We start from the raw sequence: 11346 nt of genomic DNA, 5'->3' as shown, positions 1-11346 counted from the left end.
ATGGCAAAAATAAATGTCCGTTAACGGGACCCCCCTAAAAACAGCCATTCTACGGTATTTAAAAACAAGAAACAAAAGCATATAAAACTGAAATTATTCTTCTATTAAACAATGTTTCAGTATTCGAGTCTTGAAAATAAATTATCTGCTTATCTCATGATCAATCATAAATTGTCCAATTTAATATTATCTCAGGATTTTAAGTGACCTAAGGATTTTGGAGTCATGCTTAAACTTATATGATACAGAACATACTAATGTTAGTATAAGAAGTCTGAATATTTACTCATTTTAGTGGACATAACTTTACATTTTCCATAAACTTACATATTTTATAGCAGTAATGCTAGCTTACTTATCAGTAAACCAATATAAAAAGTTTAGGAACTTCATAGCAGCTAATCTCTTCATGAGAAGGCAAACCTAAATATTAAGAAACCAAATACCTGTATTTTACTTAACATGGACAAAACAGTGGAAAGACATGCAACTGCTTTTTTTCTTTCTTAAACCAAAATTATTAATCTAACCTGATTTCTCCAAAGACTCAATTATATAAACTTATATTCTTCGAATGTGTATTAACTAGCAGTTTCTGTAAGAACTTTTTTTCCTCAAAAGTCCAGCACATAGCAGGTGTTAGACATTCTGAATTTTTTTTAATTGGAGGGGGTCATGCCAGGGCACCTGTATGTCTACAGAGCAATCAGACCAGTTCTTTAATTTACGAGACATAATAATGGAATTTATTAAAACCACCCAGAAGCATGAAAACATCTTACGCTGAGGCAGACAACCTGTAAAAGTCCTAAATTAGTTACTTGGACACATAGCGAGTCTGTGGCTTCAGTTTTCATCTCAATCCCGGGTTGAGAGCAAAACAAATGCCAAAACTCACTAGCCCAGAACTCAAAATTCAGTTCTCCTTCCCGGGGGACACAAAGTTAGTTAATTTGAGCTCACAGAGGACAAAGAAAGACCAAGGAACTGGATTTCTCCGTCCCTCTCCGACGAGACACTAGGTCCCCATCATCCCGGGACGCGCGCGAACCCGGGCTCGCAGTCGTCGCTGCGAGAAACGTCCAGGGAGGCGGACGAGGCGCGGGGTCCACACGGGGTCCCTTCAGGAGGTCCACTCGGGGGTCCGCTCTGCCAGCCGGCAGCCCTCGCCCCCGCCCTGCCCCCGCGCCCGTCCGTCCCCGGCGCCCGTCCTCCCCCCGCCCCCGTCCGTCCCCGGCGCCCGTCCTCCCCCCGCCCCCGTCCTCCCCCCGCGCCCATCCTCCCCCCACGTACGTCCTCCCCCCGCCCCCGTCCTCCCCCGGCGCGCGTCCGCGCCCCGCGCCCATCAGCCGGTGCTCCCGCCCGACCGCGCTTGTAACGTCCAGTACAGGACGCCCCGTCGGTCGCGCAAGTGTAACGTGAAGCTACTTCAAAGCTTTGTTCGATCCACTGATTGGAGGAATCGGGAAAACGTGGAAACCACGGGTCTACGGGGTCTCCGGAGGGCGCAGCCGTCGGGGGCGCCGATGCTCAGCCCGGGAGGGGATCCGGCCCCGGGCGCCCTGCCCCCCGCGCAGCCTGCTGCCCCCGCCGCCTCTCCTGCACCTCCCCTGCCTGAGCGCTACCAACAATATAAAATCTTAATTTAAGAAGGGGGGGCTCAGCGGTTAGCGCCGCCGGCAGCCCGGGGCGTGACCTCGGGGTTCGGGATCGAGTCCCGCGTCGGGCTCCCGCACGGCGCCTGCTTCTGCCTCCGCCTAGGTCTCTCTCTCTGTGTCTTTCATGATTAAATAAATAAAATCTTAAAAAAAAACAAACAAGCCGCCCATCCCCCGGCGCTCACACCTGCTGCGGGGCGGGCACCGCGTCCACCTCCGCCGCCGCCCAGCAGGCGACCTTTCCCGCACTCCCGCCCTCTGCGTCCCCGCTGGGGGGTGCACGTCACGCACGACCACGTAAGGCCACGAGGGCGCGCCCGCCGCAGCCGCCGTGACCCGCCAGCTCCCACCGCCGGGCCCACGCGCTCCCATGCGCACGCGCGCAACGGCCCCGTCGCCGCCGCCGGAGGGCGCGGGCGTTCCAGCCAGTGCGCAAGTGCCCCGAGTGAGCCTGCCAGGAAGGGGGCGGGGTCAGGGGTGCGCAGGCGCGGAGGCGGGCGGGGGGGCGCGGCTGGCGGCGAGGAGATGCCCGGCGGGGCGCCGCGGCCCGAGGAGGGCGCCGCCGGGGGCAAGGACGAGCTCGGCAGCAGGGTGAGTGTGGGGCCCTCGGCTCTCCCGGAAGCAGGAAGGGAGACGCGGGACTTGCCCCGAGATGAGACCACGCGGCGTGGACGGAGATCGGCCGCGGCCCTTTCCCTCCGCCCTTTTCTAGCTTAGAAACCCCGCCTGCCCCAGGCCGCAGCCGCGTCTTCCGCGCGGGAGAATGCCGCGCCGCCCGCTCTCCTGCCCGAGCCGGTGGCCGGGAGCCCGGCTGGACGCCGCCGACCCCCGCTCTCCGGCAGCCCCTTCCGGGAGGCCCCCTTCCGGCAGCCCCTCCCGGCAGCCCCTCCCGGCAGCCTCTCCTGGAAGCCCCTCCCGGAAGCCCCTCCCGGAAGCCCCTTCCGGCAGCCCCTCCCGGAAGCCCCTCCCGGAAGCCCCTCCCGGAAGCCTCTCCCGGAAGCCCCTCCCGGAAGCCCCTCCCGGAAGCCTCTCCCGGAAGCCCCTCCCGGAAGCCCCTCCCGGAAGCCCCCATCACGGGGCGCGCCCGCTGTCGGAGCCGCGAGGACCGGCCGGCTCTGGCTCTGCACCGAGCCTCCCCCCCGCCCCGTTTCCGCGTCGGAGCCCGTGGAGTCCGCGGAACGCGTGCCGGCTGCTGCTGACGCGGACGGCCGCGCTGTCGGCCCCGGGACGCGGGAATCCAGCGGGTGGCGCCTGGGCCGGGCCGGCGCGCCGGGAGCCGCTGCAGTCGCTGCCCGTGTGCTGCTTGACACTCTGAGGTGCGCCCGGGACACAGGCCAGAACACCTGCCGCGTCGTGGCCCCAAACCCCCCTTTACGGACAAGGGTCGGAGGTTGCGCTTCCGCCCAGCGGTGCCCCATCCTAGTGGCCCCAGGGCCGGCGCCGCCCTCCTGGAGGGGAGAGGGACTCAGCCGAGACGGAAGGGGGACCGCCCCGGTAGGGCTGCGGCAGGCGGGCTGCGGCTTCACCGCCGGTCCTCCGCGCGGGGCTGCACCACTAGCACGGGACTCCTGAAAAGCATTGATGTTTCGTGACTTATGCTATTAAAAGAAAAGCTAAAACATAAAGGAAATCGTTGAAAACTGGTATTACTTTTGGTGCCATGTTGTCTGTTTTAAATAAAAGGTATAAACTTTGTTTAGTGCCTCGGCCTTTGCATGAGTGCTGGTTGCCAACACCAACCCCTTGTCTGGTTCTGGCGCCTTTGAGTGTAATCAGTTCCTCTCCCAACCTACTCGCACACCATACCTGCACCCCCACACCTGCACCCACACACCTGCAACCCCAGGCACTGCTGTTCAGAAACGATCTGTATACTCGCAGACTGCTTGTTTGGACAGTCAGTGAATTACAGCCCCTTATCCCATTTCTCTAGTTTTAAAGGGCCCTCAATTGAACATATTTTGCTAATCTCTGATTTAAGAGCTTTTTTTTTTTTTTATTTCAATAGATTAAAGAACAAAAAATTGTTGTGGATGAACTTTCTAACCTGAAGAAGAACAGGGTGAGTTATTAGGGTAATTCTGAATTGTAGGTGGGAAGGTCTGGTTATATCTTATTAACTATATACTAACGTTGTAAGAATTATATGTAAGATTTGTATTTACATTAAAATATGCAAGGTTGCAGCATCTTTTTTCTAGTTACAGAGCAAAAGTGAAGTGTCCAAGATTTTATACGCATATGTGGAGAGCTATGTGTTAACTATAGTTGATGGTATTTCTTACTCATCATATGTAATTTGCACTCCCTTTGAACCAAAAGATACTAATTACACAATGGTATCTTGGAGCTGTGGTCACTAATGGTATCTACTTATACTTGAGTTTGGTGTTTTCTTTTGAAATAAATAACTCTTATTTATATGAAGAAAGGAAACTATGCCTTTAAGTGAATGTGAATAATTGTTGAAAAAAATGACAAACTGCTTCCCTCTTCCCTGATTTTTTTACACAAATCTTCCAAATATTTAATATGGTTATATTAGTGCCATTTCATTAATGCATTTATAAACAGCAAGCTACAGCTTAATGTGTATACTGTCAAAAATTACATTTTAAAGTTCAGGAAGAAATGGTTTTGAGCCCTTTAAAGCATTTGATAACTGACAGGTTGGCTAAACATTTCTGATATTGTCACTTTGGGAGTTTTAGAATTTAAGGCTATCCTGATACAAACTTTTTAGAGGGCGAGTTAGGGGAATGTATCAAAGCCTTAAAATTATGTAGCACTTTGATCCAATTCAATTTATAGGAATTGATACTTGGGAATCATGGGAGTGCACAAAGATTTAGTTGCAAAGAACTTCATTACAACATGGATTAATAAAGTTGGTAATATCTTAAACGTCTAAAACTTGATGACTTATCAAATAAACCGTAATGTTATGCCCACACAGTAATGTTGTAAAAGGATATGTAATGATAAGAAGTGTTCCCAAGATATTGTTCATTGATAAGAGCAAATAAGTCTGCATTAATAGTAAGTACCTTTTTGTTCAAGGAAACTGGTAGTTAGACATACGCAGAGAAAAAACATTTCACTTCAGTGTTAATGGTAGCAGTTTACAGACGGTAGGATAATAGGTGACTTTTATCTGTATTTGCTAAGGTATTATTCTCAATATATGTACAAGAATATAGGATAAAAGGGTTCAGAGTTTTGACATATACTTTTTAGGTCAAATCATGACATTAGCCTAAATTATGTTTTGCAGAAAGTATATAGGCAGCAACAGAACAGCAACATATTCTTTCTTGCAGACCGAACAGAAATGCTTTCTGAAAGCAAAAGTAAGTTTTTGCGATATATTATATAGAAATGCATGGAAAGTGTTTTCTAGGCTTTCTGTAGAAACTTACGGTATTGTCTAAATTATACTGTCTATATCTGAATGTTTAAATATATATCTGAAGACTGGATGGTGGTATATCAAGTCAAATTAATGCCATGCTTTGGAAAAACAGTAAAAATAAAATAAGATATATAAGTTGTATTACAAAGTCATGATTATTAATGCATTCTTCAGCATATTTGGCAGATCTAGGTACAAAAACTGCCCTACCACTTCTCCTTTTGTGATTTTGAGCCTCCAAAGTTTTTTGGGGATTTAAACAAGGAGGAATGGGATGCCTGGGTGGCTCAGCGATTGAGTGTCTGCCCTCAGCCCAGGGCGTGATCCTGGAGTCCCGGATCGAGTCCCACGTCGGGCTCCCTGCGTGGAGCCTGCTTCTCCCTCTGCCTCTGCCTCTGTCTCTCTCTGTGTTTATCATGAATAAATAAATAAAATCCTTAAAAATAAATAAGCAAGAAGGAATATATGAAGTTCATAGCCTAGAGCCTGGGCCAAAATAAGCATTTAATAGACTGAAATTATTTTCCTAAAAGATAAACCTTGATCATTAGAAAGCTGTTGTAACACAGCAAATATACTTAAATGGTTTGATCTTGGTAAATAGCCTATGTTCCTATGTTGTTCTATGAATTATTAGGGAAAGGTCCAATAATTTTTATTTTATTTAATATTTCTTTTCCCCTACCCCACAGATATATTGGATGAGCTGAAAAAAGAATACCAAGAAATAGAAAACTCAGAGAAGACCAAAGTCAAGAAATAGTCAACTTGATTTCACATAAGAATGTGTGGCATTTGTTGTTCTGTGAGCTTTTCTGTTGAGAATTTCAGCAAAGATTTGAAAGAGGATTTACTGTATAGGCTTAGCCGGCGGGGACCCGACAGCAGTAAACAGTTGGTAAAGTCTAGCGTTGCCTACCAGTGTTTATTTTCTGGTCATGTCCTTCACTTAAGAGGTGTTCTGACTGCCCAGCCTGTGGAAGATGAAAGAGGCGATGTGTTCCTGTGGAATGGAGAAGTCTTTAGTGGCATAAAGATTGAAGCTGAAGAGAATGATACTCAAATCATGTTTAACTACCTTTCCTCTTGCAAGAATGAATCTGATATTTTGTCACTCTTCTCAGAAGTGCAAGGTCCTTGGTCTTTTATATACTATCAAGCATCCAGTCATCATTTGTGGTTTGGTAGGGACTTTTTTGGTCGCCGTAGCCTGCTTTGGCATTTTAATGATTTGGGCAGAAGTTTCTGCCTCTCTTCAGTTGGTGCCCAGACATCCGGAGAGGTGAATCAGTGGCAAGAAGTTCCAGCCTCTGGAATTTTCAGAATTGATCTCAAGTCTACTTCCATTTCCAAATCTCTGGTTTTAAAACTGTACCCTTGGAAATCTATTTCTGGGGAGAATGTTATCAAAGAATGTGTTCATAGCCTGATTCAAATTTCAGCAAACTTGCCAACATTTGTATCAGTGGTAGCAAATGAAGCCAAACTATATCTTAAAAAACCTGTTGTTCCTTTAAATACTATGATGCCACAAGCTCCACTTGCAATTCCTTGCATTAACATCGCTGGTGTCCTACCTACAAGGGAAACACTTCAAAGGCTTCTTACTGATGGACACATGAAGGAAGTAGTTCAGCAGTTCGTTGACGTCCTGAGTGTCTCAGTGAAGAGACGGGTCTTGTGTTTACCCAGGGATGAAAACCTGACACCAAGTGAGGCTTTGAAAGCTTGTGATAGGAAAGCAAATGTTGCAATCCTGTTTTCTGGGGGTATCGATTCCATGGTTATTGCAGCCCTTGCTGACCATCACGTACCTTTAGATGAACCCATCGATCTTCTTAACGTGGCTTTCAGGACTAAAGAAAAGACCGTATTAACGGGTTTTAACAAAAAGAGGAAAAAACAGAAAAGTCATTGTGAAATACCTTCTGAAGAATCCTCTAAAAATGACGATGATAGTCCTGATAAACAGTTCTGTGTACCAGATCGTGTCACAGGAAGAGTAGGCCTGAAGGAACTGCAAGCGGCTAACCCTGCCCGGATTTGGAATTTTGTTGAAATTAATGTTTCTCTGGAAGAACTGCAAGAATTAAGAAGAACTCAAATATGCCACTTAGTCCAGCCCTTGGACACAGTGTTGGATGATAGCATTGGCTGTGCAGTCTGGTTTGCTTCTAGAGGAGTTGGTTGGTTAGTGACCCAGGATGGGGTGAGGTCCTATCAGAGCGCTGCAAAGGTAAGTCACAGTAGGTCTGCTCGGAGGAATTCTGAGACCTAATTTTGACCCTTTAAAGCTATTAGTGTGTAGATTGCAAGAATATAGCATGTTTTAATTGCGTTTATAAACTGCAGTGCAACATGTAAGACTTTTTTTAAATTGGGCATACTTTACTATTTTATGGCTTTCCTTGTATTTTGTCAGAAAATGTTACTGTTGAGATTATAACTTTTTAGGCTTTGCTTTTATTTTAGTTATTTTCTTATCTTGTACGGAAAACGTGGATTTCTTTAAACTGTTACAGGTAGTTCTTACTGGAATTGGTGCTGATGAGCAACTTGCAGGTTATTCTCGCCATCGCATGCGCTTTCAGACACATGGGATGGAAGGATTAAATGAGGAAATTGAGATGGAACTGGGACGAATATCGTCTAGAAATCTTGGTCGTGATGACAGAGTTATTGGCGATCACGGAAAAGAAGCAAGGTAATTCTAATTATCTAAGTGCTATGGCTAGTTTTGTCAAAACACTGCACCATAAAAGGAGATTTTTCAGTTCCTTTTCTTTGGAGACTGTTCAAATGAATAACAGCAGCACAACAGTATCTTGGCTTTATGCTACACACCGTCCATCAGGGGGAGAGCTGCGGAGGGACCGGGGGAGCCGTTGTTTTCCAGAACTCATTCTCTACGAAATGTCTTTCCAGTAATTTTCAAAGGTAATACACTGACGTGATTGTTCTCCATACTACAATGAAAAGGTCTGTAAACCTGAGATAGAGAAATGCTGAGATGAGGTACTTAAAGGGTAAGAGCCGAGGCCTAGGAGGCCCTAGGCCGACACTTCCCCCTCCAGGGTCAGAGCACCCGGCTTTGCCTCTGGACGTTCCTGTAAGTATCGGGCCAGACTGACGTAAACGGTGGTTCCAGTACTGGATTCCCCTCTGCTGTGTGTTCTGAACTCCGTTTGTTCTGATGTTGCAGATTACCTAAAACTTTCAAAGAGATCAAGGCACTTTCATATGTATATTCTTTGTTAATTCGGGAGTTTATTTTTACCTACGCTGTATCTGATGGTGGCAGACAAGAGCTTGGAAACAACTTTTTAAATTATTGAAGATAAAGATACGTTATTTAATTCTAGAAAGCAGAAGTTTGGTCAAGTATGTTAATTTATTAAGTGTTAGTTTATTACAAGCGTACAAGCATGTGGAAACCAGGAGTCCAAATAAGCATTGTGAGAACTGGGACATCGTAGTACAACTACTCCAGCACGTCACTGTTTCTTAACTCTACTTCAGCTTTTTACAGCTTTTTAGTGTGTGTATATATGGTTTTTATAACGCAGTATGTAATATGTATAAATACTATAAAATATTTTCCTTTGGAGGTTATATGTATTTGAGAGAGAGAAATTCAGTCCTTTATTTCAGGTAGGTCAGAGAAAAGGGATTTTATTTTATTTAGTAAAAGCAGTTAATTCTAAAGGCCCAATATGATAATGTAAAAGTGCATATGAAGAATGTTGGAGACAGCGAATACAGAATTGTGATTTAACAAATACTATGGTAGTGGCTAGATCTGAATCAATTTATTATGTATTTTGGCATACATATTAACAGCGATTGATTGATTAGATTATCTTATATATAAAATTATTTTTGCATTTCTTTTTAATAAAATATTCCATATAACAAATGCCTTTACCCTTCCCAGACTCTATTTGAGCAAGAATAAAATATAATGAAATAGAAACACTACAGTATTGCATTTAAAGAATTGGAGGGAGAGTTGTAAAGTATTTTAAACAAAAACTAGAATTTTGTAGGAAATTAGGGAAGCCAAGGGACAGAAAGTTGTTTTTTTTAATCTAATACTTTGTTGTGTTATAGCGTTTATCTCCATTTAAAAATGGCTTAATGTAATCAATTTTTAAAGGTTTATTTCTGAGAGTGAAAGAGAGCATGAGTGGGAGGGGCAGAGGGAGAGGGAGAATCAAGCAGACTCGTTTGCTGCTGAGCATAGAGCCCCATGTGGGCTCAGTCCCATGACCATGAGCTCATGACCTGAGCTGAAACCAAGAGTCAGACACTTAACCGACTGTGCCACCCAGGTGCCCCAACAAACTTTTTTTAGAGATTTATTCATTTCAGAGAGAGCGTGTGTGCAGGAGCTCGAGCAGGGGGAAGGGCAGAGCAAGAAGGGAAGGAGACTCCTTGCCGAGTGCAGAGCCGGACCAGGGCTCAGTCTCCCACTGGGAGATCATGACCTGAGCCTAAGCCAAGAGTCACACCCAACTGACTGAGCCACCCAGGCACCCCAAAACAATTTCAATACCATAAAATTTTACCATAAGTAAATGCTTTCCAACCTCAGGATTATAGAGCCCTTCTGTATTGATTTCATACCTCTCAAATCCATTTCATTTGACGTGATAAAGAGCAGACACAGCTTGAATAATTGAGTCAAGACTGTAGTTGTTTTCAAGGCATCCCCAAAGAAACCTTGTAAAACAAGGATTGTTCCTTCCCATAGGCCTGATTTATTTATTTTTTGAGGTAAAATTCATTTGGTAGCATATGTATTAAAATTAGTGGCATGAAGTAGTTGTTAATGTGATTAAATTTCACCTGTGAAGTTGTGTAAATAACCAGAATATTTTTTGAGGAAAAGTGTCATCAAAAATTAATTTGATGGTATAAATTTTAACATTGAATAAAATGCAGAAGAAACAATTATCACAATTTTTTTTCATATAGTAGTTATATTTATCTATTTATTTTAGATTTCCTTTCCTGGATGAAAATGTCGTCTCCTTTCTAAATTCCCTACCAGTTTGGAAAAAGGCAGACTTGACTTTACCCCGTGGAATTGGTGAAAAACTGATTTTGCGTCTTGCAGCAGTGGAACTTGGCTTAACAACCTGTGCTTTTCTGCCAAAACGGGCCATGCAGTTTGGATCCAGAATTGCAAAAATGGAAAAGAATAATGAAAAGGCATCTGATAAATGTGGAAGGCTCCAGGTCATTTCCTTAGAAGACCTCTCTATTGAAAAGGAGATTGAAGTGTAATATTTCACGACGTAACAGCATTTACTGAACAATGATTGTGTAAAAATAAAACACTATGCTGCTTTATTATCATATAATGTAGTGGTATTGAGGTTCATTATATGAGGGCTTACTTAGCTATATAACTTAACAATTTAGTCAAATTGACACTGGAGAAAAAGATAATACTTGAAAGAGCAACTTGGATGATTAAAGCTGTGACACAACATCCCTTTGAGCTCTTCGTGGTCAGGTCCCACCGGCAGCACTAGGAGAAGACGGCCTTTACCAGCTCTTCATGGTGGCTGCGTCCAGAAATAGCTCAGTTTGTGGCTGTTGTCCGGGGCCTGGCATAAACAGGGCTCTGTTGGACAGATGAGAGCACCGAAGTTCAGAGAAGCTGTGCACTTTGCTTGAGGTTCACACTCCTGAGCGATGCCCGTCACTTCTGTTCCATCTCTTAGGCAGCTAATTTTCCCCTCTCAGAACTTCTGACTCTTAAGCGTTCTGTTCCACAAATCTCTAGTCTCCCTCCCTTTGCCCTGTTCTCAGCTCATAACCTGAGCTGCTCAGAGATTTCAGTTTTCAGGACAAGAAACCCCTCCGCTCTCCAACACCAGAACTTCTAATGTACGTGTAGGTACAGTGTCCTTTTCTCCCTTCTCGTCCTTAGAAAGGGAAATGGGTCCATCCACCCATCAGAAGGCTGTGCCTGTACCTGTTCTCTGTATCCCCACCCTTCTTGTCCTACCGGAACCTTATACTCTCCTCTCTGCAGTGTCTTCAGCCTCTTCTCTGTAGGATCCTTCCTATCATCATTTAAAGTGCTCTGGCCTAGCCAACATAGAATGCACATGCCTGGTTCTGTGTCTTCTCTGCTCATCATCTCTTGCGTCCACTCTCACTTCTCCACTTTTTCATCTCCACTCCACTCCCGCCTAATGGTAGTCCACTGAGAGCACCATACCAAGGTCACCAGAGTCTGTCCCCAATTAGGGCTGACACCCT

General features: G+C 45.2%; 1 protein-coding gene across 3 annotated transcripts; it reads left to right on the top strand.

Moving 5' to 3' along the window:
* Nucleotides 1–2163: 2163 nt before the first annotated feature.
* On the top strand, nucleotides 2164–10433 carry ASNSD1 (asparagine synthetase domain containing 1). 3 transcript variants are annotated; one of them, XM_072742550.1, is made up of 5 exons: nucleotides 2164–2249; nucleotides 3667–3720; nucleotides 5763–7306; nucleotides 7593–7774; nucleotides 10074–10433. In XM_072742550.1, the coding sequence occupies exons 3-5, from the start codon at nucleotides 5855–5857 to the stop codon at nucleotides 10357–10359; spliced, it is 1920 nt and encodes a 639-aa protein (XP_072598651.1). In that variant the 5' UTR covers nucleotides 2164–2249; nucleotides 3667–3720; nucleotides 5763–5854; the 3' UTR covers nucleotides 10360–10433. The 3 variants fall into 3 exon arrangements, with proteins under 3 accessions (XP_072598651.1, XP_072598650.1, XP_025858459.2); XM_072742549.1 differs by lacking the exon at nucleotides 2164–2249 and adding an exon at nucleotides 2836–2974; XM_026002674.2 differs by lacking the exons at nucleotides 2164–2249; nucleotides 3667–3720 and adding an exon at nucleotides 4933–5008.
* Nucleotides 10434–11346: the final 913 nt, after the last annotated feature.

Source organism: Vulpes vulpes, chromosome 16, assembly GCF_048418805.1.
Source record: "Vulpes vulpes isolate BD-2025 chromosome 16, VulVul3, whole genome shotgun sequence".
Taxonomy (NCBI): domain Eukaryota; kingdom Metazoa; phylum Chordata; class Mammalia; order Carnivora; family Canidae; genus Vulpes; species Vulpes vulpes.
Note: the sequence above shows the minus strand (reverse complement) of the source record. Positions and strands in the feature narration are given on the sequence as shown.